Source organism: Syngnathoides biaculeatus, chromosome 17 (genome assembly GCF_019802595.1).
Source record: "Syngnathoides biaculeatus isolate LvHL_M chromosome 17, ASM1980259v1, whole genome shotgun sequence".
Lineage (NCBI taxonomy): Eukaryota > Metazoa > Chordata > Actinopteri > Syngnathiformes > Syngnathidae > Syngnathoides > Syngnathoides biaculeatus.
Genome location: NC_084656.1, coordinates 22,278,093 through 22,296,029, shown reverse-complemented (window position 1 = coordinate 22,296,029; position 17,937 = coordinate 22,278,093). Strand labels below are relative to the sequence as shown.

Genomic DNA, 17,937 nt, shown 5'->3' with positions numbered 1-17,937 from the left:
GGCAAGGGCAAGCGAAAGAGGGGAAGGAAGGAGAGCTACGCCATCTACGTGTACAAGGTCCTGAAGCAGGTCCACCCGGACACCGGCATCTCGTCCAAGGCCATGAGCATCATGAACTCGTTCGTCAACGACATCTTCGAGCGCATCGCCTCCGAGGCCTCCCGCCTGGCGCACTACAACAAGCGCTCCACCATCACGTCCAGGGAGATCCAGACCGCCGTCCGCCTCCTCCTCCCCGGCGAGCTGGCCAAGCACGCCGTGTCCGAGGGCACCAAGGCCGTCACCAAGTACACCAGCTCCAAGTAAATCCGCAACCGGGTTTGCTCTAAGAAAACGGCTCTTTTAAGAGCCACCCACTGCTTCCAAAGAGTATTCCTTTACTTTAATTGTGTGGTCAATCATTATTTAATAATATATTTACACTGTCCTACACCAGAACGCGACGCCGGCTGATGGCAGCAAAATTAAATTGACCGTGGAAAGATAAAATCCTTCCTCGGCGCATTGTGGACTACAAATTATTTTGACTCCCTACACTACACTTGTTCAAGTTTTGTTTGAAAATCGTTAGTGTGCACATTTTATTTCATACGATATTTGGGCCCATTCTCACATATCTGCACTTTATGAAATTGTCCGTGACTACACTTTTGTTCATCCAATAAAGAGCTTGGATGAAAGCGAAATACGTGTCGCGATGCAGCTCTGTTAAAATAAAAACATTTAGCTACATTTAATTTCAAACTTAAAAAAAAAGCCACTTGTTGGCTTACTTTACCTACGAAAAAAAAAATCAGCCTAGAATGTTAATTGTAAATGTATCGAATTGATGTATTCTCACATGATTTAAGCATACGTTCTTTTTTTTTTTTATAAGTATCTAACGCTGCCTCAAATTTTTTTGGTAAAACTTCACAAGACTGACAATAAACAATGGATTGTTTTTTAACACACACGTTGGCTACGATTTTTGTGAACAAAAATACTTCGACAATTTTTTCCTTCTCACATTTTCACTCATCGTGGGACACTGTTGTTTACATGGGCAAAATATGATCTATATCGTCTTCCAAGTCACGTTATACTGATTTCCTTTATTCCATCGACTTCCGGAACATTTCGTCATATGTTTATGCTTGGTGGTGATTGGGCAAATTTAAATTGACGTTATCCAATCATTGAGCAGCTTTTGCGCGGGCTTTTCCACAACGCTCCAATGGTTGCAGTGTCCCGTGTTTAAAAGCGGCTGCCCGCCCAATTTCTGGATCATCGCTACAACGTTGACAAAATGGCAAGAACCAAGCAGACTGCTCGTAAATCCACCGGCGGCAAAGCCCCCAGGAAGCAGCTGGCCACCAAGGCCGCCCGCAAGAGCGCCCCGGCCACGGGCGGCGTCAAGAAGCCTCACCGCTACAGACCCGGCACGGTGGCCCTCCGCGAGATCCGCCGCTACCAGAAGTCCACCGAGCTGCTCATCCGCAAGCTTCCCTTCCAGCGTCTGGTCAGGGAGATCGCCCAAGACTTCAAGACCGACCTGCGCTTCCAGAGCTCGGCCGTCATGGCCCTGCAGGAGTCCAGCGAGGCGTACCTGGTCGGCCTGTTCGAGGACACCAACCTGTGCGCCATCCACGCCAAGCGGGTCACCATCATGCCCAAAGACATCCAGCTGGCCCGCAGGATCCGCGGAGAAAGGGCTTAAGCGGCCGCCGCGCGACCACAACGGCTCTTTTAAGAGCCACCACATCTCAATCTAAACTGCACATTTCTCCACGTCTCACTCAGTTGCCACCGAATCGTCATTTTGAGAAGCGCCACATGACTCAAAAAATACTTTTCAGTTTCAAAATGCACGCCTAGCCAGTCATAGAATTGGCAAATATGAACAATGTGGAAGACTGCTTGTCTTCATTTTTATCATTTAGGCAGATGCAAGTAGCAACTTTCACAAAAAAAAAAAAAAAAAAAATCACACGAAACCATCTGTGCCCCCAGAACCCAAAGAGGATTAATTACATGATCAAAAGAACTAAAACTTTACGAATATCCTGCAAATTGATATAATTATACTGACAAATCCGTAAACTGCTCAATCCAGTAGAAAAACAAGCTGATTCTTGTCCCTACTTCTGAAAATTTTCCAAGATTTAAATATTGTATGAAGATTGACTGAGGCCATGTCCCAAATAAACTTTGAATTGACTAATTTTCTGTATATCTATCTCGACATAGTCCCGTTATTTGAATTACTCTCAGATTTTCCACTGCAATGACCTCCTAGTACCAACATCCTATTATCATAAACGACATGGTTGTATTCATTTTTCATACCGTTTACAGAAGAAAGAAATGTCCAATTATAAAGTTTAAACAGACGAATGGGTTAGGGGTTAAATATATATTTAATGCACTTTCAAGCTGATCATATAAGGAATAGTTTGAGATGACATTCAAAATGGCCCAAACGCGAAAATAGAGGAGGGGCAACAGTAACTCGTGTTTGATTGGGCAACCGTTTTCCCGCACAAGATGACCAATCAGACAATAGCGACGGTATGTATAAATACTCCGGAGTCGCTGTATTACCGCAGTGAGAAATTAACTAGTGATAAAAAAAAAAAAATAATAAAAAATAAAAAAAAAATAATAATAATAATAATGTCAGGTCGTGGAAAATCCGCTAAAGCCCGAGCAAAGTCCAAGACTCGCTCATCCAGAGCCGGGCTTCAGTTTCCAGTCGGTCGTGTCCACAGACTGCTCCGTAGAGGAAATTATGCTCAGCGAGTCGGTGCCGGCGCCCCCGTCTACTTGGCGGCGGTGCTCGAGTATCTGACCGCCGAGATCCTGGAGCTGGCCGGCAACGCCGCCCGCGACAACAAGAAGACCCGAATCATCCCTCGTCACTTGCAGCTGGCCGTCCGCAACGACGAGGAGCTCAACAAGCTCCTCGGCGGGGTCACCATCGCACAGGGCGGGGTTCTGCCCAACATCCAGGCGGTCCTGTTGCCGAAGAAGACCGAGAAAGCCGGCAAAGCGAAGTAAACTTCCTCCACCAGCAACTCCAAAAACGGCTCTTTTAAGAGCCACACACTATCCGCAAAAGAGCAACTATTGACTAACTATTACTTTAAACAATCGTGAAACTATCATAACTACAAAATATGTATTTGGGTACAGGGAAAAGCCTTTGCAACGCTGCTTGAACCTGAAGTGGCAAACTACAAAAGGGGGAATTATGCTCATCAACATTGATCTAATTGCTACATTAAAAAAAAAAAATCTATTTTCTCTGCTGCTTATCCTCACGAGGGTTGCGGGGAGTGCTGGAGCCTATCACAGCTGTCAACAGGCAGGAGGCAGGGCACACCCTCAAGTGGTCTCTGGCCAATCACAAGGCACACAGAGACACACAGCCGCAGTCACAATCACACCTTGGGCCAATTCAGTGTGTCCAGTTAATGTTGCATGGTTTTGGAATGTGGGAGGAAACTGGAGAAAATCCACGCAGAACAAGCAAACTCCACACAGGCGGGGCCGGGATTGAACCCGGGTCCTCAGAACTGTGAGGCCAACACTTTACCACACCTGTGCCATCAGGAAAACAAATATTGTGTAGTATTTGAATCGGGTAGTTATGTTAAAAATTTATATATATAATATATTCTACCCAACATCTGTGGTAAAGGCAACTAGTTTAGGAGTTCTGGACTTTGGTTCTGTTTCCCATGTGAAAAGAGCCAAGTGGCCCGAAACTGAGGGAGCAACAGAATCATATTTCCACATTTGCAAACTCCACAATAAATGTGGATGAAAAGTCACCAAATCTTGTCAAAAGAGACTTTAATGAGGCACATTCTTGCTTCTGAAACGGATTTTGTCGCCATAATAAAATATATTAATTGTAAAGTTTATTTTAATGTTTATTAAAGCTGAACTATTACAATTAGTCACAATGCCGACTATGTTAAAATGTTTGCTTCGGGACGGTACAAAATGGACAGATGGCCTCAAATGGCCCACAGGTCATAGTTTGGACATCCTGGCTTACAGCGTTGGTACCAGCAAGTTACTCACAAATAAGGAATTATGATTAGTGTGTTTCTATGGAGACAAAAAATGTAATGAGATACAACCATGCAAAATAAGATCTTCATGATTTCTTCTTACTGGCACTTCTCTAATCATTCTAGATTATTTCCTATGAAAATACTTTTCAACTTGAGTCGTGGTCGTGTTTTTTTTTCCCCCTGAATTGTGTGCTTCTTGAACCTTCCTCGATCGTGACAATAAACATTTTGAAAATGTTGAGTAATATTTTCATCTTTCAATGGATTCCGGAAAATAATAAAAATCGAAGGAAAAGGTTGAATGGCAACCAACACGTGCAGTTCTTTACTTCTCCAATAGATGGTGGTGTTTTGCACTTTTCCCTCCATTTAAACAACAGTAGAGCGTCTGGTTACAGCGTCGGCCTCCCAGTCCTGAGGACGGCGGTACAAATCCCGGGCCCGCTCATATATTGTATTCATTCTGATAATTGGAATAGTGCAGCGGTTTTTAGTTGTCATTTTTGCTAAATGGTATTTAAAAAAAAACTGCAACATACAACCCATAGGTCTATTAAAACATTGCTAATTTTCTCATTTTTTTGTAATGATATAAGACAAATTGGCTAATTTCACTCGAATTATCCCGCATAAAATGTGCAATAATACTGATTAATAGTTGTGTCGGACTGCGTAATCACGATAGAACGGAAACAGGTCAAAAGTACAAACATCGTTTAAATTTTTTTAAAGTGGACACGACACGAATATATAATATAAAGTGTCCGTTGAATTTACACTTGAGTGATTTTGAAGATATTAATCGTTAAATAATTGAGAATGCGGACATTTAAGAAGGACATCATACAGCCCAAGTCATAGAATCAAGAAATGTATCGACTTCTAATGCGCTGTTGAACGCCATCAAAGGTAAGATGGCGTGGGGTGATTCCAGCCAATCAGAGAGCGGCGCCGGCACAGCGCTCGTCGCGCGCTCGCCCCCTATAAGACCACCGACGCTGGCTCCGTCAACCTCACTCCAAACAGCCGCGGCATCAAGCGCAAGAAGCCATGCCTGAGCCAGCCAAGTCCGCCCCCAAGAAGGGATCCAAGAAAGCGGTCACCAAGACCGCCAGCAAGCCCGGCAAGGGCAAGCGAAAGAGGGGAAGGAAGGAGAGCTACGCCATCTACGTGTACAAGGTCCTGAAGCAGGTCCACCCGGACACCGGCATCTCGTCCAAGGCCATGAGCATCATGAACTCGTTCGTCAACGACATCTTCGAGCGCATCGCCTCCGAGGCCTCCCGCCTGGCGCACTACAACAAGCGCTCCACCATCACGTCCAGGGAGATCCAGACCGCCGTCCGCCTCCTCCTCCCCGGCGAGCTGGCCAAGCACGCCGTGTCCGAGGGCACCAAGGCCGTCACCAAGTACACCAGCTCCAAGTGAGCCCGTCCGGATTCGTCCCAAACCAACGGCTCTTTTAAGAGCCACCCACTTTGTCTTTTATGAGGGGAAAGTTCCGTGTTCAGTCTTTTATTTCCGAAGCAACTTTTTAATTAATCGAAGTCAAGTAATATCACCACAACGACTAAAATTACTTAAAGCGCAAAATGGAATTACCCTGTACGAGATGCGTTTGGAGTTCATTAATTCATTAAAGTGACAAGACTTATATTGTTTAATAAAAGTTACAACAATAATGTTCGGTTTTCAAATGGCGTTATCTGTAATACAAACCATACAGATTCCCGATATGCATTTTTTTTTTTTAATTCTATATAGCGTATTGGCGCATTTTTTAAATCTACTCGTCTCCTGTAAAAACAAACAAAAGTTTTCTATTGGAAATGCAATACCTGAGTTTGTTTAAAAAAAAAAAAAATAGACAAAAAAATTGACGTTTTGGAGCATTTTTTTTTATTTATTTAAAGCTATCTTCTGTTCTCGACATTCAAAGTCCATACTTTGCTTTGGAAACAGTTTTTTTCATCTATTTCCTTCATTTTTGTGATGCACAGAATTTAGGGGTAATATATATATACAATATTTATTTTACATTTACTTCAAGGCGCTCGTGCTGGTGACACTTATTTGTCCAAGCGGAGTTGCCGTACATCTCCCTCGTGACACTTGCTTCCGTACACGTCATCAGAAGCCCCTCACAAAATTCATTTTTTCTCAATTGAAGCCTTGGCACAGCGCGTCCATGACTACTCTGCTGAAATAAAATTCAATGTAATTTCGGTGCCCGGTTAAAGTCGTCTCGGTACTTCTTCCGGCTTCGCTTAGCCTAGCTAGCCTAGCTTAGTTTAGCATGCTCGCCGCTCACAAAGGAGCCGGCTTTGTTTCCGTCACATCGCTAAAATTACGGTATTTTGGTAGAATCGCAAAGTGTCGCGATACTCCAAAATGTTTGCGGGGACGACAGCAAAGTACGAGCAGGAACTTTTTGGAACAAAAGAGGAGAACGAGCGACAAAGTCTACTCCAAAACCCTCGAGCTGAGTTACAACGAGCAGGTTTGGACACTTTTTACTCACTTGTGTGTTCTGTAAGTTTAAGTCATCACAAATATTAGTGTGGATTTTTAATTTAAATGTGATCATCATCCGGATCTGGGTTGACGTATTAGTGTACAATACCGTGAAAGTGTTGTTCCGCTCTCTCATATTAATTTTGTTTGCAAACAAATGTAACTCACTTAACTTATATATTAGGGCGAAAAATATTCAAAACCACCACTCAGTGTTTAAAAAAAAAAAAAAGTGTTGCGTGGGTGGTAGAGCATCTCGAGATGAGCTCAGACTGTGGAACCAGCTAATCTAAAAACTGTCCCCGTCTTTATGAGGGGAGGGGGGGGGTGAGAAAAGGACCCCCCCACCCCCCACTGTAAATAAAAATCTGATGACGGACATATGCATTGACACATTTAAGATCTAGGTTGTTCTACAGCCAGAAGCCGAGGAAGCTGGACTTCACGACAAAAAGTCAATACGAGTCCTGGCGGGACAAGCCGAAAGTCACAACAATAGACCTTTCCGACCTGTCAATAACTTGTACAATAATGGCCAATCAGATGGCCGCATTGTCTTAACACGCCCATCTCGCCGTATTGCCCCACAAGTAATGACAGTTGCCAGTAGCGTGCGCTTGGAAAAGTTCATGTTATGAAGAAAATGATATCCTGCGAGCTTACAAGGGGCCCGCTTGATTCCTTTTCCAAAGCCTAAAACTCTGTCCAAAATCTTAATTCCGTGTACATATCCTCACGTGAAATCGTCGAGACCTCTCTGGAGACAAGTCCGACGCATTTGGCCAAAAACGTACCCCGATGTCATCTGGAATACGCGATAGAGGGTTATCCGCTTCAAACATGTTCTGTTCAATCGCTATTTTGAAAGCTTGTGCGACATGGCTAAGGGGGCGGCGCTTAAGATCGGCATCGGAAAGGTCCGTTGTTAGCTTAGTTTGTTATTGACTTTCAACGGTCGCTGTTCTTCGGATGCTTCTAAGAACAAAATACTTTTTTTTTTTTAAATCCACTTTTTGTTGTGCACATTTTCTTTTCTTAACTGTTCTATCACTTCTTTGCGCTACCACGCGCGCGTTTGCCTTCTTGCATCCTGCAGACGGCAGCGGAGAATATCTCTGTGGTGAGCGGCGGGCGGCAGAATCCCGCCGTGACTGGAAAGAGGAAGAAGACTCGGCGTCGCTTCACGTTAAAGAGGAGGCGCAAGAATCCGCGTACGTTAAACGGGAGGAAGATTTCACGGCGTTTCCACTGACTGGTGTCTTCTTGAAGAGTGAAGATGAAGGTCAGTATGAGGAGAAAGGAGGGGCGGAGCCTCCGAGCGGCAGCGCAAGTCAACACGTGAAAACTGAAAGCGACGGAGACCCCCGTGGTGGACCACCAGCGGACCACCTTCTGGCCCCGATATCCGATAGCGACGACGTAACTTCGCACTCTCCTGACGCCGATGACGCGTCCGAAGGTCCCGCCGTCGACAAACCCTGGAAGTGTTCTCAGTGCGGGGAGACTTTCGCCTACAAGTACCTTTTGAAAACCCACCTGGTTTTCCACAGCGGAGAAAAACCGTTCGCCTGCTCGACTTGCGATCAAAGATTCTCCCAGAAGCGATACTTGCGAAGACACGTCAGAACGCACACGGGCGAGAAACGTTTTGCCTGCTCAGATTGCGGCAAAAGGTTCTCAACAAAGGGATACGTCAAGTTGCACGCATTGACTCACACCGGCGACAAACCCTTTGCGTGTTCCCTTTGCGGCCGAAGATTCTTTCAAAAAGTACACTTGATGTCGCACACCAGGACGCACACGGGAGAGAAACCGTACTCCTGCTCCTTTTGCCAGCAGCGATTCTCAACCAAAGGAAATTTAAGGATACACACAAGAACGCACACCGGCGAGAAACCCTTTTCCTGCTCGGTGTGCGGTCAACGGTTCTCCGAGAGCCGCGTTTTGACGACGCACTCGAGGACGCACACCGGAGAGAAACCGTTTGCCTGCTTGAACTGTGACAAAAGCTTCTCTACGAGCGCAAATTTAAAAACGCACGTGAGAACGCACACCGGCGAGAAACCTTTCCCCTGCTTGGCTTGCGGGCAGCGATTCTCCGAGCGGCGCACTTTGACCACCCACACGAGGACGCACACCGGAGAGAAGCCTTTCGCCTGCTCAGATTGTGGCAAGAGATTCTCTCAAAAAGGAAACTTGAAGCGGCACGCCAGAGCGCACAACATTACGACCGATCCTTGAAAAACAATGGCCGTTTAGTTTGTGGTCAAAGATCGATGAAATTTAAATCAAAGGTTTGGTTTTGAATGTTGAAAGTTGTAGCTTTTGACACTGACTTGAAAGAATTGACATTGTTGTATTATATCTAATATTGTTTGTACCTTCTTAAAAGCCTCGTATTGAGAATTTGAATCTATCTGGATTTTCCTACGTTTTGTGATATCCAAATCGACTAAGTTATGACTGAAATGGGCTGCGGAGAAACCTTGGCTCTTTGTGAGATGTGATAAATGTGTATATCGAATATATTTTGGAATAATAGTTAATTTTTAAACTGTATGATTCCGGAAAAGAATCACATCGATATATATCAACCATAGGGAATTTGTCTCAGCTAGCTGGAGCGACTCCAGTGCTACCGGAAACATGTCACGATAATAAAATGTGCATTTAGGACGTTAATAATAACAGAATAGACAGTCATTAAGGAATATAAAGTGTCCAGTAGTGTGGTCGTACTGATCAATAACAGTTATTCAATTTGGGCACTTCTAATCATATCAGAAATATCTTTGCGTTCCAAGTATGACAAAAAAAAACACACACACACGTACACAAAGTGGTTGTCATAAACACCTCGAACAGGCCAAGTATGACTTTTTATTTTTATGTAGTCATAACATAACGCTTAAAGATTTAAGGGAGGGTTAAAACTACACTTTGTCTTTCAGTCTTTCTCCAAACGACTAAATCCAGTAAATATTCTATGTTGAGGTTTCTGTTTTCGAGGTTTTGGTCTGGTCGGTTGTTTTTTTGGGTCGGTGACACGAAGTTTGTCCAAGTGGCGTCGCCGTACCTGTGACGTCATGGTCATACCTCCGCATTCATTTTTGCTTTAGCGCACGAGCTTCACTCAATTATTATTTCCGAAATAGTACAGAACGCACGCACACCTAGATTATAGGATGTCCATCCTTACTTTAACGGACTAAAACACATTTTATACAATCTTTGTGTCCGGTTAATCTCGTCCGGCCCACTTTGAAGCTTTTTTGGCCTCGCTGATGTTGTCTTAGCTTGCTAGCTTGCTAGCTGCTAACAAAGGACGCGCGTTTGTTGTGAAAGTGTCGGCGAACATTTTTGTTGTTGTTGTTGTTATTGTCGTGTGAAAATGTTTGCGAGGACGACAGCAAAGTGCGAGGAGGAGGAATTTAGTGAAGATGAGGACGAGAAGGAGCGACAACGTCAACTTGTGGACGCTGCTTTCATCAACCCACGAGCTGGTTAGGGTTACTTTATTCTCACTTCTTTCGTCAATATTTGTTTAATTTTTTTTTTGTCCAGGCAACATTTCAGACGTCTAGCCTTGAAATAGTTGTGGCTAATGTTGCATTATCAAATTTTACTTAATCGACATGACTTGTTTCCCCCCAAATGTGCAAGATTCTTGCTTTTTTTGCTCCACATTTGGTCATGCCAGGTGAAATCAGTGGTATTTATTTTTATTAATAGATATTTTCTTATTCCATCTCCTTTTCGTTGCTTAAAACACATTTCAAGATATGTAAACATCTTATAACGAAGGCTGCCACGAATGATTACCTTGATAATTGATGAATAACTGATTATTTTTGCACTTAGCTGGCGAATAGGATGATACATAAAAGCTGGATTTTTGCCACGTTGATTGCATTTTACTGGGCAAATACATTTAGTATACTGCACTGTGATCAAGAAACAAAATAAATACTTGTATAGGATTTGTTTTGCTTTACTTATCTGTATAAAATTATTAGGTAGCGCTACAAAATGAACTGTACACCCTGAACTGGTTGCCAGCCAATCGCAGGGCACATAGGAACGAACAACCGATCGCACTCACAATCACACCGAGTGGCAATTTCGAGTGCCCAATTCATGTTGCATGTTTTTGGAGTGTGGGAGGAAACCCACGCAGGCACGGGGACAACATGCAAACTCCACACAGGCAGGTCCGGGATCAAATCCGGGACTTCAGAACTGTGAGGCCAACGCTTTACCATCTGAACGACCGAACCGCCCCGTCCCAAGAGATTTTGTTCAAATTATTTGTGACACCTGAACTAAGAGCGCCAAACAATATTTTACGTTTTTTTTTTTTTTTTTTTCTCTCTCCGTAACCCATCAAGTTAAATCACACTTGGTTCGGTAATATATTGTACGACACCAAAGTCACAACAGGCTTAAATTGACCGAGCCACGTGCGTGTGTTTCATGTGTCCCGCAGAGGTCAGTGAAAAACATCCTCGTCGTGAGCGGCACAAGTCCGAGGAGGACGAAGAGCCCCGTCGCATCAAAAATGAGGCCAACATTAAAGAGGAGGAACAGGAGAGCGTCTACGTTAAGGAGGAGGAAGATTTCACAGAGTTTCCGGTGACTTGTGTCCTTTTGAAGAGTGAAGATGACGGTCAATATGAGGAGAACAGAGGGGCGCAGCCTCCGAGCGGCAGCTCAAGTCAACGCGTGAAAACGGAAAGTGACGGAGGAGGATCACAAGCAGACAGCCTCTTGGCTCCAATATCCGACAGTGACGACTTGACGTCACACTCTCCTGACACTGATGATGACGACGACGACGATGATGACGAACAGTCCGAAGGCGATACGACACATCACGCCGGCAACAAACGCTGGAAATGTTCTCAGTGCGCGAAAACGTTTGCTTACAAGTCTCTATGGAAAATGCACATGATGGTCCACACCGGAGAAAAACCTTTTGCCTGCTCCGAGTGCGGCCAAAGATTCTCCCAAAAGGGAAGCTTGCAGAGACACGCCATATCGCACACGGGAAAGAAAGCGTTCGCCTGCTCAGTTTGCGGCCAAAGATTTTCTCGAAAGGGAAGCTTGAAGAGACACACCATGTCACACAGCGGAAAGAAAACTTTCGCCTGCTCCATTTGCGGGTTAAGTTTCGCGTACAGACACACCTTGACGAATCACACAAAAACACACACCGGCGAGAAATCTTTCGTCTGCTCGTTTTGCGGTCGACGATTTATTCAAAAGGCGCACTTAATATCTCACACAAGGACACACACGGGAGAAAAACCCTTTGCCTGCCCATTTTGCGACCAGCGATTCTCCGTAAAAGGGAATTTAAGAATACACACGAGGATACACACCGGAGAGAAACCTTATCCTTGCTCAGTGTGCGGACAAAGGTTCGCCGAGAGCCGCACTTTGACGACGCACATGTTAACGCACACTGGAGAAAAACCGTTCGCCTGCTTGGATTGCGGGAAAAGCTTCTCGACACGGGCAAACTTAAAAACACACACAAGGACCCACACGGGTGAGAAACCCTTTGCCTGTTTAGTTTGCGGCCAAAGATTTGCCGAGAGGCGCACGCTGACGACGCACACGACGACGCACACGGGAGAAAAACCTTTTGCCTGCTCGGTGTGCGGCAAGAGATTCTCCTCGCGGAGGTACTTCAAAGCGCACACGAGAACGCACACCGGCGAGAAACCTTTTGCTTGCCCGGTCTGCGGCAAAAGATTCTCTCATCAGGGGAACTTAAAGCGGCACACGAAAGCGCACAGCGGCGAGAAACCTTACGCCTGCTCGGTGTGCGGCAAGAGATTTCCGAGGAAGGAAACGTTCAGAGCGCACACGAAAACGCACACGGCCTGTTCGGTTTGTGGCCAAAGTTTCTCTCGCAAGGATCAGGTTAAAAGGCACATTTGTCCTGGTGAGAATGGCAGAGATAAATGAAGCTTTATGGACATGTTTTAAATCTTCAATATTGAAGCTAATGATTATAACAGTAGCGTTATTTAATTAACATTTGTGTATTCTTGTATTTTTTTTTTTTTTCATCTATCTTCTTTTATTCTACCGGCCTTAAAATTCTGGGTTTGTTCAATGTTTTCGTGATGTCCAATTCAAGTAACTGACGATTGATTGATAAAGACTGTGAAAGAACTTGTAATCTTTGCAACGCGGTGGAAAATTGTGAACGTGATCCTGAATAAAAAATACAATTCTTCAAAGCAAGATTTCTTTGATAAAATGTGTACATAAAAATGAAAAGGATGGCACGGCAACGTCAGCATTTAATGTAAACACTTCTGGACTAGCATTAGCCGTTTGTTTGTTGTCAAGCTATAGGAAAGACATAATAACCTCTGTTTTTAATAAGGTATTATATATATTCAATGGTAGCGGCACAGTGGCTCAGCTGGTAAAGGGTTGGCCTCCCAGTTGGGAGGACCCGGGTTCAATCCCAGACCCGCCCGTGTGGAGTTTGCATGTTCTCCCCGTGCCTGCGTGGCTTTTCTCCGGGTGGGAGCTCCGGTTTCCTCCCAAATCCCAAAATCATGCAACAGTAATCAGACACTCTAAATTGCCCCTAGGTGTGATTTTGAATTTGACTGTTGTCAGTCTCCCCGTGCCCTGCGATTGGCTGGCGACCAGTTCAGGGTGTACCCCGCCTCCTGCCCGGTGACAGCTGGGACTGGTGCCAGCAACCCCGCATGAGGAAAAGCGGCGCACAAAACGGATGGATTAGTACAACTTTGAAACTGTTCCCCTGTTTTGAAACCCTAACAAAGGTTGCCAAGGTTGGGCACTCTCAGGCCAGTGAGCCATAAGAGACCTGCAATGGCATTTGATCCACAGAATGTAATTCTAAAAAAACGAGAAAACCTAATAAAATTTGATCAAAATGTAAATGCTTATAATAATTATGCAAACACAAAAAATATTTTAATGTATTAAAGTATATATTATTTTTTTTCCTTTTTAAACGAAGTTTTCACAACGTACTGTACTTTTTTTTGGGGGGAGGGATTAAGGCAACTTCCGTGTTTGTTCCGAAGTTTGTCCAAGTGGCCTTGCCGTACATCTGTCGTCGCTGTACTTCCGCGTCCGGTTTATTTACGCGCCCACACTTTACTGAATGTTCTTCTTCCCGAATTAGCAACAGAACCCACTGAAGCATCGATTCCGTGCATCCATCACTAATTTATCGGCGTATAAAATTATGAATTGAATCTTTGTGTCCGCGTAAACTTTTCTCGGCCTGGCTTATCTTAGCTTAGCTTGCTAACCGCTAACATATGGAGACGCGTTTGGACTCCGCACATCGCTCGGACCAAATAAAGTGAGTGAAGTAAACTGGTGACTTTTTTTTTTTTTTTTTTTGTGCGAACATGTTAGCAAGACCGACAGGAGAGCGCGAGGAGGAACTCAGCGGAACAAAAGACGGCGAGGAGCGAAAAGTTCAACTGTTGGACGCAGTTTTTAAGACTCCTCTCGATGCAGGTTTGGGCAGTTTTTGCACCCGTTTGTTTGGTCAGTTTTAAAAATATTTGTCTTATATTATTTCTCTGATGGAATTCACATGCACGCACTGCAGTCCGACGTTCAGTGCATTATAACGTGATCAATTAAAAAAAAAAATGTGCATGGCTCTTTTGTGTCCTCCCATCTCGATCGTGTGGTCCGATTTCAGCCTTTCACAACTTGTGATCTGAGAGTTGTGGATAATGTTGTGAAAAACGTTTTATTCAACTTGCCAGGCTTTTTTATAATTATATTTGCTTTTTATTTTTGCCCCTGCATGCTGCTTTTTAAAATTTTCTTTATTACATTCTTTTATATAGTTAACATCTTGTTTAAACGACTGAAAACTGCTTTGTGACGATCGAGAAGAGAAAATCCAGGTTTGTGTTTGTATTTTGTGGAAAAGTAGGCTAGCATATAGAAAAAAAAAAGTTTTTTGCTTCTGATTGTGCGACTTGTGTCACCACCCAGTATGTTCAAGTGTGTTGTGTGAAATATGTTGCTACTACTTGTTTCCTGCTTTTCGATGTTCTCTTTTTATCCTTGGGTTGCGATCACGTGATAAAAACGCACCCTCAATCGAATCGCCGCCATTTCTACAGACAAGCTAGGCGTTGCGGACGTCAACACCGTGGCAACGACCACAGACCCACGTGTAAGCCACGAGCGGTGGATGTTTTCTGCCTGTTTTAATTCACTTTTAATGACGTCGCCAAAGCTAGATATGCACAGATATCGATCCAGATATTCTCCACGACGACGTACTTTCAAAGGATCTGAAAGCTTTTTTTTTTTCTTTCGATAGCTCCATTGTATTGTCTCCTTCGTGCAATCTAATCTTTGGAACACGGGAAAAAAAATGGCTATCAAATGTCTCTGTTTCCGCGATTTCCACATCCGTAGACGCGACAAAAATCTGGCGTGACGACGACGGACAGCTGACTGCTCGTCTGCAACAATGGCGGTCAAGTACCCGGATGAACGAGCGTGACGTTTATCCATTCATCCATCCATCCATTTTCTTAGCTGCTTATCCTCACAAGGGTCGCGGGGGAGTGCTGGAGCCTATCCCAGCTGTTAACGAGCAGGAGGCGGGGCACACCCTGAACTGGTTGCCAGCCAATCGCAGGGCATCTTTTTATTTCATTTCAACATTTTTTTCCCCTCCTCCATCCAGGACAAAGGCCGTGTGACGCCCTCCATCACAGTCAGTCGCCTTCAGGTAAGCTACAGCGGAGACACGAGAGAAATCGTGCCGTTCCTTCCCGCTAGTTGCGACGACGTGTCGTGTCCCGCAGACGCCGGTGAAAAAAATCTTCGCCCTGAGCAACGGGAGCCGGGGTCTGCTCGGATCAAAGAGGAGCAGTCGGAGGACGAGGCTCACATCAAAGAGGAGGCTGTCATCACGGGGTTGACGGTGACTGTTGTCCCGCTCAAGAGTGAAGACCAAGGTCAGTTTGAGGAGAGGAGCGGGGCGGCGGCTCCGAGCATCACCTCAAGTCAACACATAAAAACAGAAGACGATGGAGGACCACGAGGAGAGGGCCTCATGGCTCCGCTGTCAGATAGTGACGACGCGGCGTCAAACTCTCCTCACACTGACGACGACGAACATTCTGAAGAAGATCGGACATCTCGCGCCGACAACAGACGCTGGAAATGTCCTCAGTGTCTTAAAACGTTCGTCTACAAGTCTCTTTTGAAAACGCACATGATCTGTCACACCGGAGAGAAACCGTTTGTCTGCTCGGTTTGCGGGAAAAGATTCTCTCACAAGGGACACTTAAGAACGCACACAAAAACACACACCGGTGAGAAACCTTTCGCCTGCTCATTTTGCGGCCAAAGATTCTCTCAGAACGGGAACTTGAGTACGCACTTACGAATACACACAGGAGAGAAACCCTTTTCCTGCTTAGTTTGTAGTCAAAGCTTCTCCACACAGGTAAGCTTAAAAACACACACGAGAACACACACTGGTGAGAAACCTTTTGCCTGTGTAGTTTGCGGGCAAAGATTCTCCGAAAGGGCAAACTTGAAAACGCACACAAGAACGCACAATGGAGAGAAACCTTTTGCTTGCACAACGTGCGGTCAAGGATTCTCTCAAAAGGGAAGCTTAACTATACACACAAGATCCCACACTGGTGAGAAACCTTTTTCCTGCTCGTTTTGCGGACAAAGATTCTCTGAAAAGGGAACCTTGGTCAAACACACGCGAATACACACTGGTGAGAAGCCTTTTGCCTGTTCAGTTTGTGGCCAGAGATTTTCCCAAAAGGGAAACTTAAATATACACAAAAAAACCCACACAGGCGGCGGTGGGGAAAGAGACGCTCATAACGGTCAGGTTGAGAAAAAAGTGTTTTCATTAAAATAACAGCGACCAATCAAGCTGGAAATGCAAAAGAAGCTGTTTCATGTTTAACTAAGGCATTGATTTAGTCTCGAATTCTTGCGGGGGTTTACAAAAACCCTCTCCGGCGTTTATTCAGGATTAGCGCTTGTGCTAAAACAGTAAAACCGATGCACCTCGTTTGTCCGCTGTTTTTGTGATCCTCGCGTCGAATGCTGTTCGGGAACGATTGAAATAAATTGTGTAGAAGCTGACAATTTGTGGAAAGGTGGAAAAGGTTTGGCATTCTAAATAAAATACAACTCTTCAAACTGTGATATTGACTCGATTTGTATAAAATAAATCAATAATACGGAAGACATTGAGTGAGAGTTACGGCCCCGGATGGATGGACAGACTACGTCGGGGCTGCAGTCGGTTCAGGACTAAGGCGGGAAGAATTATTTACGACGCATGTTGTGTAATAAAAATGTAATAATGAAAAATTTTCATAAAGCAGAAACTGCTCATATGATTTAAAAGGGGGGGTAAAAGGGGTGTGGGGGAGTGCAGATGTATCAATGATGACTTAAACAAGAAAAGCATCAGGATTATTCCATCGATAATGTTTGGCAGGATGTTGCATTATCGTTTTCAGTTCAAGGAAGACATTTGTGTTGTTTCATCATTTTGTGCGATTTGCCCTGAAACATGAACACGTCGATTCTGGCAACGTCCCTTTCCGACCGCATCCTGGAAAAGTACACTACCGTAGGTATATTACTGATACTACGGACTCTTCATCGAGGGGGGGAGGGAAAGTATTGTGTCTGAGGCCGAATACTTGCGTTACCCAGGCTGGCAAGACGTCATAATAATAACACAATATTGTGACTTCTATGACAGCGACGAGACTCAAGATGATAACTTCCTGAATACTGCAGAATTCTCACTTTATTCTTTTAACACCCCCCCCCACCTATCATTACTGAGTTACAAGATATCTTAAAATCACACATCGAACTGAAAGACATATTTCTTCCTTTCATGGAGACATTTTCACGACTGTACTACTATTTGTCTTAATTTTACACAGCAACAAATATGGTGGGAAATTCTACACGAAATATGTCATTTCAATAGGGTAAATCAATTCCACCCGTCCATTTCCTTAGCCGCTTATCCTCACAAGGGTGACGGGGAGCCCGAATACTAGCGTTACCCAGCCATACAAGACGTCATAAGATAATACAATATTGTGGACTGCTGTGACGGGGAGGGAAAAAAAAGTGACGAGACTCAAGATGATGCCTTCCTGAATTCTTTTTTACCCCCACTCCCATTACCACGCAAATACATTTCTTAAAAACACACGTCGAACTGAAAGACATATTTCTTCCTCTCATGCAGACAAACATTTTCACGACTATACTATTTGTCTTAATTTTACACCGCAACAAATATTTGAATAATCAAGTC

At 44.4% G+C, this 17,937-nt stretch overlaps 7 protein-coding genes across 7 annotated transcripts in view; all 7 read left to right on the top strand.

Annotated features, from left to right (window-relative positions):
* LOC133491241 (histone H2B 1/2-like) overlaps positions 1–686 on the top strand; it is a 793-nt gene extending 107 nt beyond the window's left edge. The window contains exon 1 of the mRNA XM_061802223.1: positions 1–686. This exon is cut by the window's left edge and continues 107 nt beyond it. Within this exon, the coding sequence (XP_061658207.1) occupies positions 1–306 (306 nt within the window). The 3' untranslated portion in view covers positions 307–686.
* The window catches only part of LOC133491242 (histone H3-like), a 3,821-nt gene extending 2,080 nt beyond the window's left edge, over positions 1–1,741 (top strand). The window contains exon 2 of the mRNA XM_061802224.1: positions 1,243–1,741. Coding sequence (XP_061658208.1) covers positions 1,243–1,699 — 457 coding nt within the window. The 3' untranslated portion in view covers positions 1,700–1,741. The remainder of the gene's footprint in view (positions 1–1,242) is intronic.
* A 644-nt stretch (positions 1,742–2,385) lies between these two features.
* Positions 2,386–3,250, top strand: LOC133491240 (histone H2A-like). Its single transcript, XM_061802222.1, has one exon. It carries the CDS (start codon positions 2,527–2,529, stop codon positions 3,037–3,039), a length of 513 nt encoding a protein of 170 aa, XP_061658206.1. The 5' UTR covers positions 2,386–2,526; the 3' UTR covers positions 3,040–3,250.
* Positions 3,251–5,065: 1,815 nt separating this feature from the next.
* On the top strand, positions 5,066–5,537 carry LOC133490714 (histone H2B-like). Its single transcript, XM_061801131.1, has one exon. The coding sequence runs from the start codon at positions 5,115–5,117 to the stop codon at positions 5,490–5,492; it is 378 nt and encodes a 125-aa protein (XP_061657115.1). The 5' UTR covers positions 5,066–5,114; the 3' UTR covers positions 5,493–5,537.
* A 556-nt stretch (positions 5,538–6,093) lies between these two features.
* Positions 6,094–8,824, top strand: LOC133490967 (oocyte zinc finger protein XlCOF6.1-like). Its single transcript, XM_061801722.1, has 2 exons — positions 6,094–6,564; positions 7,675–8,824. The coding sequence occupies exons 1-2, from the start codon at positions 6,456–6,458 to the stop codon at positions 8,817–8,819; spliced, it is 1,254 nt and encodes a 417-aa protein (XP_061657706.1). The 5' UTR covers positions 6,094–6,455; the 3' UTR covers positions 8,820–8,824.
* A 1,123-nt stretch (positions 8,825–9,947) lies between these two features.
* Positions 9,948–12,820, top strand: LOC133490966 (gastrula zinc finger protein XlCGF57.1-like). Its single transcript, XM_061801721.1, has 2 exons — positions 9,948–10,081; positions 11,065–12,820. The coding sequence occupies exons 1-2, from the start codon at positions 9,970–9,972 to the stop codon at positions 12,549–12,551; spliced, it is 1,599 nt and encodes a 532-aa protein (XP_061657705.1). The 5' UTR covers positions 9,948–9,969; the 3' UTR covers positions 12,552–12,820.
* An 835-nt stretch (positions 12,821–13,655) lies between these two features.
* On the top strand, positions 13,656–16,785 carry LOC133490968 (zinc finger protein OZF-like). Its single transcript, XM_061801723.1, has 3 exons — positions 13,656–14,102; positions 15,301–15,345; positions 15,422–16,785. The coding sequence occupies exons 1-3, from the start codon at positions 13,991–13,993 to the stop codon at positions 16,501–16,503; spliced, it is 1,239 nt and encodes a 412-aa protein (XP_061657707.1). The 5' UTR covers positions 13,656–13,990; the 3' UTR covers positions 16,504–16,785.
* The last annotated feature ends 1,152 nt before the right edge of the window (positions 16,786–17,937 follow it).

Excerpts from the sequence above, each read along its gene's own strand:
- LOC133491240 (XM_061802222.1), top strand. The coding sequence starts at position 2,527 with ATGACCAATCAGACAATAGCGACGGTATGTATAAATACTCCGGAGTCG.
- LOC133490714 (XM_061801131.1), top strand. The coding sequence starts at position 5,115 with ATGCCTGAGCCAGCCAAGTCCGCCCCCAAGAAGGGATCCAAGAAAGCG.
- LOC133490967 (XM_061801722.1), top strand. The coding sequence starts at position 6,456 with ATGTTTGCGGGGACGACAGCAAAGTACGAGCAGGAACTTTTTGGAACA. Across the intron at positions 6,565-7,674 it reads AGCTGAGTTACAACGAGCAG|ACGGCAGCGGAGAATATCTC; the intron begins GTTTGGACACTT and ends TGCATCCTGCAG.
- LOC133490966 (XM_061801721.1), top strand. The coding sequence starts at position 9,970 with ATGTTTGCGAGGACGACAGCAAAGTGCGAGGAGGAGGAATTTAGTGAA. Across the intron at positions 10,082-11,064 it reads TTTCATCAACCCACGAGCTG|AGGTCAGTGAAAAACATCCT; the intron begins GTTAGGGTTACT and ends TGTGTCCCGCAG.
- LOC133490968 (XM_061801723.1), top strand. The coding sequence starts at position 13,991 with ATGTTAGCAAGACCGACAGGAGAGCGCGAGGAGGAACTCAGCGGAACA. Across the intron at positions 14,103-15,300 it reads TAAGACTCCTCTCGATGCAG|GACAAAGGCCGTGTGACGCC; the intron begins GTTTGGGCAGTT and ends TCCTCCATCCAG. Across the intron at positions 15,346-15,421 it reads TCACAGTCAGTCGCCTTCAG|ACGCCGGTGAAAAAAATCTT; the intron begins GTAAGCTACAGC and ends CGTGTCCCGCAG.